Genomic DNA, 16925 nt, shown 5'->3' on the forward strand with positions numbered 1-16925 from the left:
AGGAGACTCACCTTGTAGGTGACATTGTCCGTGCATGCGTTCTCCACCTGTACCACGGCATACGCGTGCAGGAAGTTAGACTGGATCATGTCCGGGACAAACGGCGTGTTCTCTTCCTGGAACACGATGGCCACAATGTCGTTGCCTATGTGTCTCTTCCTCTGCAGCTGCATCGACAGAAAAAGAAAGAGACAACATGAGCGGAAACATCTGAAATCACCACTGAGCGAGCCAAAAACACCAGGCCAAAGTTTGAGGATTACTTCCAGCATTTGCACTGAAAGATTGGCTCAGAGTAGATCTAGTCTCAGAGGAGAAGTGGACATGAGGAGCCAGGTGCACACAGCCTTCTCTTGAACAAAGCTTGATCGTTCTTTGTAACAAAGAGCTACATGCCAATCAGAAAGAAGCCGAATTGCTGGATGTCTCTCTATCCAACTGCTCATTAATGCAAATTTCTAATCAGCCAATCACATGGCAGCAACTCAATGCATCTAGGCATGTAGACATGGTCAAGAGGATCTGCTGCAGCTCAAAGCGAGCATCAGAATGGGGAAGAAAGGTGATTTAAGAGACTTTGAACGTGGCATGGTTGTTGGTCTGAGTATTTCAGAAACTGCTGATCTACTGGGATTTTAACCCACAACCATCTCTAGGGTTTACAGAGAATGGTCCCAAAAAGAGAAAATATCCAGTGAGCAGCAGTTCTGTGGGACAAAATACCTTGTTGATGCCAGAGGTCAGAGGAGAATGGACAGACTGGTTGGAGCTGATAGAAAGGCAACAGTAACTCAAATAACCACTGGTTACAACCGAGGTCTGCAGAAGAGCATCTCTGAACACACAACACGTCCAACCTTGAGGCAGATGGGCTACAGCAGCAGAAGACCACACCGGGTGACCCTCCTGTCAGCTAAGAAGAGGAAACTGAGGCTACAATTCACACAGCAACACCAAAACTGGACAATAGAAGATTGGAAAAACGTTGCCTGGTCTGATGAGTCTGGATTTCTGCTCCACATTCAGATGGTAGGGTCAGAATTTGGCCTCAACAACATGAAAGCATGGATCCATCCTGCCTTGTATCAACGGTTCAGGCTGCTGCTGCTGGTGTAATGACAAGACATAGACATAGACATAGACAAGCCTATCGACAACACCAAAAAGCCTATTCAAAGTCACTGAAACTAGCACGGTCACAATTCTACTCCAATATCATCAGTAAAAATCCTGGTAACTCAAAGCAGCTTTTCTCCACCATAAACCATCTCCTCAAGCCACAGACTCTCCCAAACATCAACACCACAAAAGAGCAGTGCAACAGTTTCATTTCTTTCTTCAGAACGAAAACTGATACCATCCGCTCCCTTCTCTCCAGCTCCCCTCCTATAATTTCTCCTACTGCTGACCCACAGATTAGAACTCTCCAGCCACTTTCCTCCTTTACAGATACCTCTGAACAAGAGGTTGAGGACATCATCCGCAGGATGAGACCTTCCACTTGTGCCTTGGACCCTCTTCCGACAGTACTGGTCAAATCAAATATCCATGCTCTCAGCCCCTTGATCACCCAAGTCATCAACCACTCACTCCAGGCTGGTCATGTTCCATCTGCTCTTAAAACTGCTGTGATCAGACCCCTTTTAAAAAAACCCACATTAGACCCAGAAATCCTCCCAAACTACAGGCCCATCTCCAACCTCCCGTTCCTGTCCAAAGTACTGGAAAAAGTAGTTGCTGTCCATCTCCAGGACCATCTAAACTCAAACTCCATCTTTGAAAAATTCCAGTCCGGTTTCCGTTCTTCCCACAGCACTGAAACAGCTCTGGTCAGAGTCACAAATGACCTACTGATGGCAGCAGATGCCGGCACACCATCACTCCTCATCCTCCTGGATCTCTCCGCCGCTTTTGACACGGTCGACCACAACATCCTCCTTCAGCGCCTCCACCACACCGTAGGACTCTCTGACTCTGCCCTGAGCTGGTTCAAATCTTACCTGTCTGGAAGAAAAGAGTATGTTTCTCTGGGGGATGCACAATCTGAGACACACACCGTCACCTGTGGTGTCCCTCAAGGGTCAATTCTTGGCCCCACCCTTTTCATCCTATACACCCTTCCACTTGGAAGTATCATCAGCCGCCATGGAGTATCATTCCACTGCTATGCTGATGATACACAGCTCTACATTAAGACAGACCCTTTTTCATCTGCAGCCCCACTATCATCATCATCATCTTCATCATCATCATTGGCTCTGAGCACCTGCCTTGAGGAGATAAAGGCGTGGATGTCAAACAACTTCCTGCAGTTAAACAGCTCCAAAACTGAAGCCATTTTAGTTGGCACACCGCACCAGGTCCAGTCATCCAGCATTACCCACATTAACTTCTCTGGTCAGCACATTCCTCTTTCATCAACAGTCACCAACCTGGGTGTAAGGTTCGACAGCCACCTTACCTTCCACACTCATATAAAACACATCCATAAGACCTCCTTTCACTTCCTCAGAAACATTGCAAAACTCCGTCCTCTACTCAGTCTTTCAGATGCGGAAAAACTGGTCCACGCCTTTGTCTCCTCGAGGCTTGACTACTGCAACGCACTCCTCATCGGGACTCCTAGCAAGGGCCTACAAAAACTCCAATACATCCAAAACAGCGCCGCTAGGATCCTGATGAGGGTGCGGAAGTACGACCATATAACACCCATCCTTCACTCTCTCCACTGGCTTCCGGTCTCATTTAGGATTCAATACAAACTCTCCCTCCTAACCCACCACTGCATCCATGGAAACGCCCCCCCATACCTAAAAGAACTTCTCAAACCACAAACTTCATCACGCCTCCGCTCTGGTAACAACTACCTCCTTCTGCCCCCCAGGACTAAACTGTGTACAATGGGTGATCGGGCATTTAGCTCAGCCGCTCCTCGCTTGTGGAATGCCCTCCCTGAACACCTGAGGGCTCCACAAACAACAGACTCTTTTAAGAAGGGCCTAAAAACCTTTCTTTTTAAAAAAGCTTTCACTGAAGGCATTTAACCTCTTTGTAATCTTGTTGTTTTTAACCTTGTTTTATTGTCGCACTTTGAGATCGCTTTGATGAAAAGTGCTCTACAAATAAAATTTATTATTATTATTATTATTAATGGTGTGGGGGATATTTTCTTGGCTCACTTTGGGCCCCTTAGTACCAACTGAGCATGGTTTAAAGTTTACAGAAAAAAAAAAGGAAAAGGAAAAAAAAAAAAAAAAAAAAAAAGAAAAACAAGGGTGTCAAAACAAAAAAAGAGAAAAAAGAAAAAAGGTAAAAAAAAAAAAAGAAAAAAAAGAAAAAAAAGAAAAACAAGGGGGGACAAAAGAAAAAAAAGAGAAAAAAGAAAAAAGGAAAAAAAAAGGAAGAAAGAAAAAAGAGAAAAAAGAAAAAAAAAAGAAAAAAGAAAAAAAAGAAGAAAAAAGAAAAAAAAAGAAAGGAAAAAAAAAGAAAAAAAAAAGTCCACAGCCTACCCGAGTATTGTTGCTGACCATGTCCATCCCTTTATGAGCACAGTGTACCCATCTTCTGATGGCTACTTCCAGCAGGATAACGCTCCATGTCATAAAGCTGGAATCATCTCAGACTGCTTTCTTCAACATGACAATGAGTTCCCTGTACTCAAATGTCCTCCACAGTCCCCAGATCTCAATCCAATAGAGCACCTTTGGGATGTGGTGGAACGGGAGATTCTCATCATGGATGTTCAGACGACAAATCTGCAGCAACTGTGTGATGCTATCATGTCAATATGGACCAAACTCTCTGAGGAATGTTTCCAGGACCTTGTTGAATCAATGCCACCAAGGATTGAGGCAGTTCTGAAGGCAAAAGGGGGTCCAAATGGCCGGTGAGTGCATATATGTATATATAGACATCCCTCACATCTCTGGAAACATCAATCCTGTGAATTTATTGCTTTTTGCTCCAACTAATTCAGACATCTTGTTACTCTTGTTAATATCAGAGATGTTTTTCCCTTCTTATTAAAAATGAAAGAAAGAGCAAATATGTGAAATCAGGACATGAAAATACTTTTGGCATTTTTCTCCTATTTGCAATCTGAAAACTATTTTCCCTGACATATTTTCTTTGAACAATCCGGCTGTGAAATACTCTGAATGAAAGTTTCTTCAGCTCAGCTCTCATTTATGAAAAAATAAAATGCTCAGACTCTGCGACCCACATCATTCCACAGCGGCCTGCCTGTTGGAGGCAGATGTGTCAGACTTCACAAACAGCTAGTTCACAGTTTGGTGATAAACAGAAAGACTGATGCAAAAATATCTTCACTGGAGACAGGAGAAAATAGACACAGCTCCTGCGTTTCATCTCTGGAGTCTGAGCATAATGACAGCAGTGCTATCAGCTCACAGAGCGTTCCCGCTGTCACTCATCAGCCTGTTTAATGCAGCAGCGCCGTCTGATACCAGCTACTTCACACCTGTTGCTGTTAGCTTTAGCCATAGCCAGAGCGGCGATCAGACGTCCCAGGAGTGGATCGATTGTGTGCACAGTAAATGTTTGCTCTGTGTTTTATGGGTGATTCTCCTCCGGCAGGCAGGATAATGATTTTACAGCAGCTGTCTGTCAAACAGTGTTCACACGAGAACAATCTACCATCTGTTTCTGGCCAGTTTCAGGGACACAGCCAGACTTATCTGCTGAATGTTTTCTCTTTCCTGACAGACCATCAAACAGTTCAGTGAGAACCCAGACTTCACATAAAAATGTCTCTGACTTCTGCATCAGTGAAATAAAACAGGTCCTTGTTAGTGGTGTACTCGATAGACACGGAAATCTGGAGGAAATTAAAATCCTGTTTGATAGATGATTGGTGTCATGAGGAATCGAGATGAGAAAGTTGATTTGTACCATGACGGTTTTTTAAAACTGTATCTTTGCATCTTTGTATCTTTATCTTTTCTTTCACCATGGTTGCTAGGCGCTGCCCAAGTAGCTGCCTGTTCCAGCAGCTCTCTCGTCTTTGTCCGTTTCTTGTAATTTTTTCGTCTCTTTTTCGTCATCTTTGTATTTGGAGTGGATCATCACTTTGTATGGTTCATTGTCGGTCACAGACACCAAACTTTTTGTGGCTTCAGCGATATTTTTTACTACTTTTCTCCTGTGTTTGTCTGGAGATCCTACATGTAACCATGGCTGCATTGTTTACATGCAAAATTAGCTGTTAGCAGCCTGTAGCATGTCAATGCTAACTAGTGTAGGGCTTGATGATTTCCCTCGACTGAGGAGAAGGAGGTGAGGACGACGTGCTGGTTCTCGGATGTGAGCTGGGAGGTGACGACGTGGACCTGTTCGTCCATCCATCGTTGTTGTGAACGTAGGATCTATCTCCAGGGGATGGACGAGCTAGCTGTGCTAACCCAGCTGCATCGTGCTGTTCACGGACGTGGCTGACGGAGCAGACATCGGATGCTGGTGCCACATTGGAGGAGCTTTGCCTGCTGTGAGCAGACAGGATCCAGGAGACAGAGACTGAACAGACTGCTGGGGAGGCTCAGTCCTGGACCCTGTGGAGGTGGAGGCTGTCTGGGCTGGAGAGTGGTGGACGAGTGGTGGACGGGATGTCGTCATCTAATTTCTTATGGACATTTTTGCACTTTCTGTACTCTTTCTTACTTTTGTTTTCTTAAATGCTGCGGTGACTCCTGAATTTCCCCTCGGGGATAAATAAAGTATTTTCTATTCTATTCTATTTTATTCTATTCTATTCTATTCTATTTGTTCAACCCTCACAGAATCAGGGACAGTTTTGTCCTTTTGAGTAACTTTTGGCTCAATTCTTGTTCATTGTTTTGCTTTAGTTACTCTATGTGAAATGATTTTTTGTAAGAAGGTTTTTGTCTTAAAACATTTTGAAAATTAGAATAAATAATAGTAAGAAAATAAATATGTTAAAATGTTCAAAATATTAATTTAATAAAAATTTTGAGTGTATATATATATATATATATATATATATATATATATATATATATAATTAGTCAGAAAGTTTAAAATATAAAATAAAAATAAAAAATAAGACTAATTGTGGAATTTATTTTCCTTTTCTTTTTTCTAATGTCAACAATACACTGGGGACTAATACACAACCCTTAAAAGACACTGAAGGACAAAAATGTCCTCTACCAAAACCTGCTTCAAAAACACAAGACTATTTTTTCTTTCTTTCTTTCTTTTTTTTTTTTGTTAAAAAATTTTTCAATTAACTTTAGTCCTTATCAAAAGTACCGAATATCTCAGAGTCTTGTATTACTTAATCCTTTATGTGCCCATTTGATGACACGACGACACTGCTTTTATTTTCTGATCACACAGTCATTACACAGTATATTCATGCATTCTCTGATTTCAGGGTTTCATTTTGGAGAAAAATACTTAAATTTATCATTTTTACTGATTACAATAAGATGGGACAATATTCCATGTATGCTCTGTTCTCTGGCGTATGCGTAATGACCACATTTAAAAATGTTTAAAAATGTTTAAAAACTGTGGTTATAATGGGACTCAATTGGACAAGTGAATACACGCAGAAGAGAAGATTTGTAAATCCACATTTTTTAAAGGCCAATGTTAAAATGTTCGTGTTCACTGCCATTGGCGTTTTCAGAGGCGAGGTCTGTTGGAGCTTGTCAATCAAAATCCTGCTCGTTAACTACTGTGGGTGAGAGCGGTGCTCTCTTTGGATGAGAGCTCAGCATGGATATGAGGAGAAGATGTGAGATGACAGAGACATAGAAAGACGCTGCAAGTCAGAAAAGTTCAGGCAGAGAGAAAGAGCGGCGCCATTGTGAGAAAAGACGACGGAGATCATGGAGGGGATCAAAGGATGGAGCACCTGAGATGAACAGGTAAAAAAAAAATGTTTTGTCTGTTTTTCGGATCAAAAATAGAAAGAGAGACATGAAAGTAGAGAGTCCACTCTTCCTTGGTAATTTTGGTGTTTACATAGTCATAGAAAACAAGATTGCTTGGATTTTGAAAGATCGTTAAAGATACTCTGAAAATGACTGGGAGGGAATGAGTTAATCCTGCGTTAATTTTTATAATGAGTCAATTTGCAGTGTAATTAATCAATCTAATTAACACGTTAAAATGACAGCCCTATTAATTATAATTAATTATTTATCATTATAATGCATCAAAATCAGTTCTACTACCAATCCTATGCACATTTAAGCCCAATCTACAATAAACCAACATTTATTGTATTAAAATAAATGAAGCAAAGCCTTTAAATTAAAGGGACCTACAAGGGTTAAAGGTATTTCTTTAACAGCGGGCAGACTAAAGGCTAAAGCTTATGAGGCAGTAAAACTCAAACATCAGGTAGACAGTTACGCCCTGAGGAGTCTCAGATCCTGCAAATTAACTCTTCTACATCTTCCCCTGAAGTACATCTCTGTCTACAGCTGCACTTTCAAGTTCCCTCATGAATCATCCAACGTGGGAGTTGTTTACGTCCTCTGTGTCCCCACCAGCCCTGACGGTATGGACCATCTGTACAGGGTTACTGTGGTAACAAAGTTCAAACCTGAGGTAGTTCAGAGCGACAGAGGACGGCTGAATCGACTAAAAGGGACGCGGCATCAAAGAGAGCGTCCGCAGAGGAGACGCTGAAAACTGACGGAGGAAAAGACTTCTGAAGTGATATTTCCACAGCAGGGTCAGCAACGTGAGAACAACAAATCAGCAAAGCTTTAAATGTGAAATGACTGCACGGCAAACACACACCTCACCTGAGCTCTACGCCAAACTGGATTCAGGTTTTAAAGGTGTAGTTTGACATTTTGAGGAACAGGTGTAGTAGCTTTTTGGACAAGAGTAACATTAAAAAGTTTAATTCCACTCATCTCGACGCAGTAAACCTGAACCGTTAGAAGCTCAAAAGCTTAGCACAAAAACCCTAATCAGGTGGAAACAGCCAGACCAGCTCTGTGCATTAAAGATGAAACATTTATAATCCAACCTTTAGTGTCGTCTGTGCTCAAGTTAAAGATATTATCTTGTGCCTCAAGCAGCTCCAGGGTTTGATTGGTTGAAAGCTGTTCTGAATTGTTAGTTTTATTTCAAAACCGTTCATTATAACTATTGTCCTTACGCTGCTATAGCAACAGCTACAGCTAATAATAGCTACACCGATGTCAGACCAGGGTGACGGGCGGGTTCACAGTGGATGGACTTCATTGCAGTGTGCTGCGTTTCATGAGTGATTAGAAAGATAAACTGCATTCAGTTACCTTGAAACAGAGGACCAAGGGGAAGGGCTGAGACAAAGGGGGAAGACGAGGGGAAGAGGAAAGAGTGTCGATTTGGCTCAGCCTTAAGTCACTTTTCAGACCGTTCTAGTGACTTCTTTGTAAATAAGGAACTACAGCAACAAATCTAGTGACTCTTCTGGAGTTTGGAGACTCTGACCTGAAAGCACGTATTGATCTACAGCATCAGGTATTGCTGCTGAGCCCCTCCCCTATCAAAAACATTCACAGATGGACTCCTTGCTCATAGTGGTCTCTCTCAGCTGCAGTCAGAGCCGGAGATGACATAAATACAAATGATCTGTGCTTATGCTTGTCTCTCTTGGGTCACTTTAGCTGGCCCCAAGCCTGGATAAAGGAGGAGGATTAAAAGTTTGACATTTAAAAAAAGAATCAACCAAGGAAAGCTCATTTGTGAATAAAAACATAATAGAGCTAGCTTGGCAGCTGCAAATTTAGCTCATGAGTCACTGATGAATAAAACACAGGCGGCAACCTCCAGTCTAACAATAAAAGAGAACTCTGAAGTGCTAAAATCTGCTGTTTCTCGAGTGTCCACTTGAGGCTGGCTCTGGAAGTACAGGAAGTCACACACACACCAAGCCAAAAAAAGCCATTCTCAAAGCTGAAATTAACCTTTTTACAGCCAGGTTCACCAAACTTCTACTGTCTTAATCATTAATTTTACTATTGGCACACACTGCACAATGGGGTGAATTTTTTTCTAACTCGGCCGTTCAGAGGATATTGAGATCGCGAAGGCACAGCTCAGTTAACAGTACTGATGGGCGCCCTATAACTGAACTCGAAGTTCCTGTCACTTCCTATATGGCCACGATAGCCAATTTGCTTCAAAAACCTTTTTCAGAAACAGACGGGTGAAGCTGGGGAGACTACCTCCAGTAATTATACACTCTATGCTAAAACATAAAGTTGCGCTGATGCCTCATTAGCTCCTGTACAGCAGGGCTCATATTTTTATTCTGAACACTGCAATGATCATCCAAAGTCACTTGTTTTTTACTTGCTTAAGACAAATTTTTATTTGAAAAATAATTGCCCTTTTACTTAACAAATATAGGTTTTATCTGATAACTCGTTTTATCAATTATACAATTAATCGACTGAACTTTGAATGTAGGCCTAGAAAAAATTATGAATTGAATTTTTCAGTAGAATAACTGAACACTGGTTCTATTACTCGATTAATCGACTGAGTTTGAATTTTGGACTATTACAAATTTTGGATTGAATTTTCCAGTAGAATAACTGAACTCTGGTTCTATTACTCGATTAATCGACTGAATTTTGAGTGTGGGACTATGCAAATTTTGAATTGAATTTTCCAGTGGAATAATTACACGCTGATTCGATTTCTCAATTAATCTACTGAATTTGAATGTAGTACTAGTACAGATTTCTAATTGAATTTTCCAGTAGAATAATTGAAGACTGGTTCGATTAATTGATTAATCGACTAAGTTTGAATGTAGAGCAAGTACAAGTTTTGAATTGAATTTTCTAGTAGAATAATTGAACACTGGTTCGATTACTCGATTAATCAACTCAATTTTGAATTTTGGACTATTACATATTTTGGATTGAATTTTCCAGTAGAATAACTGAACTCTGGTGTGGTTACTCGATTAATCGACTGAGTTTTTTAACTGGAATAACTGAACATTGGTTTGATTGCTTGATTAATGGACTAAGTTTGAATAAAGGACTAACACATATTTTGAATTGAATTTTCAAGTAGAATATTCAAACACTTATATATTGGATAGCGGCAGCACCGTGAACACCGTCACAGTCTCAAGTCTTGGTCCTGGACTAAGCTGGCTCTAGCTTCATTTTATAAAACCTCAGAGTTTCAAAATACCAAGTTCTCCTCATTATCTCTTACTCATCAAAAGGAAAGAAAGTTTTTTTTGAGTGTCTCTCCCTTAATGCCTTCAACAACTAATGTTCCTGCGTCAGATTCAAACAATCCAGTGTTTCATCATCATTGACAAAGAAGCTGTTGGATTTCTCAGCCCTGACCCCTTCGCAGCTGCAGTCCAGCACATGAAGGACTAAGAAGTAGGAGCCTCTCCAGATTAACAAAGGATGACTGCTCTGAAAACACTAATTAGGTGCCCACATAATTAATCACTGCAGTGTCAGCGTACCTGCTGGGAGTCTCCTTCTGTGTAAGGCAGCTTGGTGGACACATGAAACATAATCTCCTTATTATGGAAACTGGTGTAGACAGACTCTGTCCCCGTTTGACCATGAGTGACGTCCAGCCCACCCCGAAACCTGCAGAAGAAAGGATGTAAAGAAGGAGAGAGGGGAGATTAAAGGGTGGGAGTTAGAAGAAAAAGAGGATTTAGAAAACAAAGGTTTGTCAGAGCGGGTTTGAGAGCGTGCAGAGTGCTTGCCACATTCACGCTCCTCCATCATTGAACAGTCGTCAAGAGCTCTCCTCTCCACTCAATCACGTCAGTCACACCACAGATATCAGGCCACTCAGAATCGCTTCTTCAGGCATCTCTAATCGATAGCAGAGTGAATGATGCCTGGCTCCTAACAGACGAGTTAACAAACCCTTTAAAGTCATGAAGCTCGATCTTATGACCCAGGAACTCCAAGAACTCCACGAAGGCAGGACTTTCTTCCATGTTCCCAAACAGCTCCTCTTCTGAAGTCTGCAGGGGGGAAGTGAAGGAGACTTTCAGGAGAAGTGACACAAAACATCACCAGCCTAAAGATGGTGTGTTTTTTGGCTCTTTACTGTCCTGCTTGCCAAAGTAGCTTTAAGGGATTCACAGCTAAAAAAATAAAATAATCACATCTTTCCTTCAGTGTCTTCTAAAACGTGACAGAGGCTTTTTCTGCTGAAGTTTTTCTGGCACTTCTTTCCTGTACTGAACAACTGTTGGATTGCCACTTTTGAATGTTTCTCGAAATCATATTCCAGAGACATTCAACCCAACCACAACCTGGCAATCTTTTAGTTGCTCTGAAAAAAAAAAGTATTCTTCTCACATGAAAATCTACCTCGCCACCCTGCTTCTTGCACTGGCTTAAAAATGCTATGTGGTGGATTTGTTTTAATTGGACTCCCTCGCCACCTTCTGGCCTGGAGTCTCCGCACACTGTCCTAAATTACTTTTAGCGAGGTGTGTTTTTTTTTGGAATGAAATGGAGATCAAAACAAATTTTTCTTGTTCAAGACAACTTTTTACTGGATACAACGGGCTGAGGTAAGGTATTTATCAGTACAGTTATGTAGTGCTACAGTTTGAAACATGACATCAGTATATGAATATATTAATATATTTTTGTCAGCCTATTTATTGCCACCAGTCACTGACCTATTATGATTATTCCACTTTTATCCATGGTTTTATTTCTCTACTTGTTATTTCATTTTTTAACTTGTTTCTACATATTTTACTTATCATCTGCTTCTACTTGTTCTTAGCTGTTATTATCCGACTTTTACCCATATTTTGTTCTAATCGTCATGACTTGGTTTTTAACTTGTTTCTGCTCATCTTCACCGAGTATTGTGATGAGCACTGCACTTTAACATCCTTGTGCAATAACTTCTGGCTTTGCTTGCCGCCGACCTCTTGCTTATGTTACTGTTGTATGTTGTGTAGTATTTTGTTATTTATAATACTGCGTCCTAGGCCAGTAGTACTGCTGTCTAAGACAAGTTTCCTACAAAGGACAATAAAGTTGATCTAATCTAATCTAATCTAATCTATCTATGTAGTGCTATCGGCTTCTTGGTGCTCTGATGCATCTGTAGGCTAACGTGAAAACAAGTTAACACTGTCAGTTTGTATGTAGCTGTTTGAATTTAGCTCAGCTGGCAGTCCAGTGCTCTAAGACATGTCTGTAACGTGCAATGCTAGCGTATCCTGGTTAGTTACTTCCTGCAAGTCATCTACCAATCAGAGCTAACGTAACCTCACTCTTCATTTTATTGATCGACTCTCAAGTCTGAACAGACCACTGCAAAATAACTGCTGACTGTGGGTTGGAATCAACATTAGCACAAAGTTTAGCCCTAGTGTTATAGAGTGGTACAGCCACGAGCTAAAGGCTAATTAGCCCTTCTCTTTTGTCCTTTTTCTGTCTGACAGTTAGGCTCCTGTATCCACCATCACTACAAAATTAATCACAGAAATCGTTTTCAGCAGAGAAAAACACGGATCTCTCTTCTCTCTACTAAACTTCATCAGCCAGGGTAGCGTTGTCATAGAAACCTAGACGTGCCGTAAATCAATCCAGTCCTGCTCAACCCAAACTGGAAGCTAAGAAGTAGCAATTTAAAATAAGCTGTAACCTGTAACATTGGCGCTAATAATCTCATTTTAAAGTGTGGATTACGATCAGGCATATGTCTAGAAGGGAGAAGTGTCATTTGTATAATAAGAAAAAAAACTGTAAATACAAGATTAAAGAAATCCTATTTTTTCTTCTTATTTGATAACATCATCAAGTCTCAATCAAATTTCTACAACACAGGATGATGAGGCTGTTTGAAAATTTGTACTCATTTAGTCTGAACATCCAGTTTTCTTTTATTGTTTGATTATATCCATGTCTAAAAACCGAATAGACTTTGTATCCCTTGCATTCACACTGATCTGAAGCAGACTCACCTGTCCAAATCTCTGATAAATGACACCAAACTTGAAGTTGTTGCTGATCACGTGCTCATCGAAGGTGACGATGAGTCTTGACGCCTGATTAGAGAACAGAAAGTTTTCAGGAATGAGGTGATGGGAAATCAATTTATATAAAAAAAGCAGTTTAAATCATGAAAACAGGCCGTGTCTTCAACCAGTTTCTCAGCTCTCAGCGAGGGCGGGCGCTTACCTTTGGATACAGGACGGGGTAAAACCGATCCACATTTACTTCTTCACAAACAAGCTGTAATTTAAAAAACAGATTCAGTTTTTCTCATTAAAAACATGAACTGAAACTTCAGAGTGTGATTTCCTTCCCGTACCTTGGCCATCTGAACCACGTTGGGGAACTCGGTAAGGCAGGAAATGGGAATCACATCGTGGTAGGTTTTTACCCTGGTGCTGAAATGAAAACAGGATGAAAGTCAAAACGCTTTCAAACCTAAAGTGGTTCTGCTGTTTAGCATTCAGGCTCATGAATTTCCAGTTCAAAGGGGATCCTATAGCTGCTGTAGAGACTGTAGAGAGCTGGAGACTAATGGTTTTTACACTTCATGTGTTTTAGCACAGACTGCCTGAGAGAAGCTGGAATATTCACTATCACTTCTCCAAAGGGTCAGCGCTCCATCAGAAGCCACACTAAACATTATCATATAAACAATACATCTCCTGAGTGCTAAAAAGAGCTCAATCACACTGTTGAGATAATAGCCATATTACTGAGGAGCTCACTGCTGCTTTAAAATGAACAAATAATTGTATCTGGACACAAAAACACTCCTAACCGTGGGTGGGCGGTTAAACAGTCAGATAATTGTCTGTGCAGCATCGCACCAAACGGCTCACATCTGTGATCCACACTACAGTACAATAGCAACACAATACAATGGCCACAGATGTCCATTTCACTCAGAGGATAATATACAGTTCAGATCATATTCAAAATTACAGGACGATAGAAAAGCTACAAAAGGCAGATATGGTGTTTTCAAAGCGTTGGCTGAGCACCCCCTAAGACTCTATAGAGTGTCTTTAAAAGGTTTAAAATGTAGGTGCTAGGGATGGACAAGGTTTTTCAAATATTTGAATTGTCATTAACACCAAAAAATCAAAAAGTTCATGTGACGATGACTTTATTTAATGCAGGATGTCGGAGCTATTATGCGAGCGGGACAGGAAGTTGCGCATGGAAACCATCTAAAATGCAGAAAGTAAATTTCCAAAATGCTGATATTAATAGACCCATCTCATCATGTGACCACATGGGCAGTTAGGTCCTTTTTCATGCATGTTGTCAGTCAGTGTGTGTGTGATCAGCATCATATCCGATCTTATAATTAGAAAGAGTCCACTCTCCTACAAATCCCAAGGAAAACGCTCATCATAGGCAGTTTGTATTGCAGATGCAAAAGCAGTGGGGAAATAAGAACATGGGAACAAATAAAAAACATCCTTCAAAGTGGTTCATCCTGGCAGAAATGTTTCTGGTATCCCCAAACTGTGGTGATATGAAGATATTATTGGGCTGAGTTTTATTCAAGTCCTCTTTCTTTTTTTTTCTTTTTTTTTTAAGAAAAACCTTTTGTTTCATTAGTTATTAGTGGTTAAAACAAAGTTTTACGTCATGTTTAAAAATGGATGACAGCTGCTGTTTTTGCATAGTTTTAGGGAGAGCAAAGAAGAGATTAGATTCTCAAGAAATTTTAAAAAAAGGAAAACAAACTTTTTGTCACCAGGCTGCTTTCAGATTCTCTACTGCGTAGACTTTTGCTGCTTAATAGCGATGCCTCAGACAAGGCGACTTCAAAACTGTACAATGGTAAAAGGTGAAGCCATACTGTCTGTTCTATATACAGTATATGACCAACCATCAAAAAAAAAAAAAAAAAAAAACCCACCTCCTCCATGCTGACAGATGGCACATGCAATAAACACTTGAAATAAAATTACACACAAATATTATCTTTGCCACAGTGGTTATTTTAAAAAAGCTTTAGTTAGAATGATTTACTCCATGCCATAAAAACATGTATAACTTTGTGATTAGGTTTGTTGATAGCTGCAGCTCTTGCAGTCCAGTGTGCACATGATATGCAAAGTAAAAGAGGAACAAAGTTAAGATAACAAACTTACAGTAAGTCGCTGAACTTTCTATGACTTTCCACCAGCTGAAAGTAACAACACAAACTGGCTCCAAAAAAAAATCACAAGGGGGGATTTAGCTTCACTTAATGACATGTGGTCCATCTTTATTTTTGTCAAACCAGTGATTTGAAGACTTGTCAAAGTTAGCATGTGGAGTTAAAATAACAGACCTCTATGGCAAGCCCTTTTAACATTTAATAGCTAGTCTGGATATGTAATAAAATTTAATTCTTCCTAGTCAAATTGAACATTTCAGATATCCACAATGACATTATTCCTATCCATTCCACAATTGTAATTTCAGATATCCACAACTTAATCCCTCCTAGGACAAATCACGCCCCTTTCCCCATTCATGTGTGTGGGGTTTCTCATTACAGATATCTCAAATTCAGTTATGGATAGCCACAATGTGAGATGTGGATATCTGCAACTAAATTATGACTATCCATAAATCTAGTTGCAGATATCTACAATTTCATTCTGGCTAGTCACTATTCCAAATCAAGATATCTTCAACCCCCTTCCATTAAAGATGTCTATAATAGCATTTATAGATATCTTTAATTATATTTTGACTAGTCAAAATGCTGTTATAGATATCTTGAACTGGAATTACGCCTAGTCAGAATGAAATTGTAGATATCTGCAACTAGATTTATGGATAGTCATAATTTAGTTGCAGATATCTATAATCAAGTTACAGATATCTTTAAATTAATTGTGGTTAGAGATATCTCAATTTTGAGATACTTTAAACTTTTATTTTGACTAGTCAAAATGTAATTATAGATATCTTGAAACAGAGTTTCGACTAGGGGAATTGATGTTGCAGATATCTGTAAAAAGGTTCAATGCGTCATAGATTTCTTGCACAACTCTCTAGTGAACGTAGCTCTTGTTCCCCACAAAGTCCCTGATTATAAATTTGTTCTATTTCATGGCATTTTCTAAATATCTTGTCGATGACTGCAATCGCCATTTCTTCTGCTAAGAAAACTGTTAAAATGATTTTTTCTCTTCTCTCCTCCAGTTTATTTGGGTCAGTATCCAATGGGAAGCCTCGCATGTCCAGCGTCATGAGCACATTTCTGACAGTCAAAATCACATTTAAGATATCTTTAACTGTAATTCTGGATAGTCAAAACTGGATTAGAGATATCTGCAAGTGACATTTAGGATGCGTGACGAGGCGAAGAGCAGCTTTCAGGGAGTCAGTGCAGATATCTGTAACTCAGTTTTGACAAGTGGAAACTGAGTTACAGATATCTCCATCTGTATTTTTGACAAGTCAAAATTTAATTTTGACTGGTCTCAATTATGTTGTTGATTCTATAATGTTAATTACGTAGAGTCGAATGTGTATTAAATGTTAAAAGGGCTTGCCATAGACCTCTGTATCTTTTCAAGGATGAGCAGCAGTTCTGCTTTGACTCTTGCAGAGCTCCCTGAAACCTGCACTTCTACATCCTGCAAAAGCCCGCCCATCAGATCCTGTACAAAAGTCATCACTGAGAGGAATGAGACGTAGGAAACAGCTCTGACTGACAAATTGCAGACCTGACAGGCTGCAGATTTCACATCTATACTTAAAATGTAAGAGTATTTTCAGTAACACAAAGGAGGATGTGATTAACTGTATGGATGCTTTAAATATGGACGGAGTGAGTCAGCGCCTGTGAATACACACACTGAGGTGACTGAGTTTGATGGGGTGACTGTGGGAGGTGCCCACGGAGCGGAAAACATCCCAGTGTGAAAAATGATGTGGGCA

The 16925-nt window shown here is 40.2% G+C and overlaps 1 protein-coding gene across 7 annotated transcripts in view; it reads right to left on the reverse strand.

Moving 5' to 3' along the window:
* rap1gapb (RAP1 GTPase activating protein b) overlaps window positions 1-16925 on the reverse strand; it is a 248153-nt gene that overhangs the window by 23447 nt on the left and 207781 nt on the right. For all 7 annotated transcript variants that reach the window (XM_074669251.1, XM_074669249.1, XM_074669241.1 and 4 more), the window contains 6 exons: window positions 13330-13408; window positions 13197-13250; window positions 12980-13063; window positions 10908-11008; window positions 10490-10619; window positions 12-167 (listed from right to left, as the gene is read on the reverse strand). In XM_074669251.1, the coding sequence (XP_074525352.1) occupies window positions 12-167; window positions 10490-10619; window positions 10908-11008; window positions 12980-13063; window positions 13197-13250; window positions 13330-13408 (604 nt within the window). The remainder of the gene's footprint in view (window positions 1-11; window positions 168-10489; window positions 10620-10907; window positions 11009-12979; window positions 13064-13196; window positions 13251-13329; window positions 13409-16925) is intronic.

The sequence above is a fragment of the Halichoeres trimaculatus genome, unplaced genomic scaffold, assembly GCF_033239565.1.
Source record: "Halichoeres trimaculatus isolate MK-OKI-2021-1 unplaced genomic scaffold, fHalTri1.1 fHalTri1_scaffold_1, whole genome shotgun sequence".
Classification (NCBI taxonomy): domain Eukaryota; kingdom Metazoa; phylum Chordata; class Actinopteri; order Labriformes; family Labridae; genus Halichoeres; species Halichoeres trimaculatus.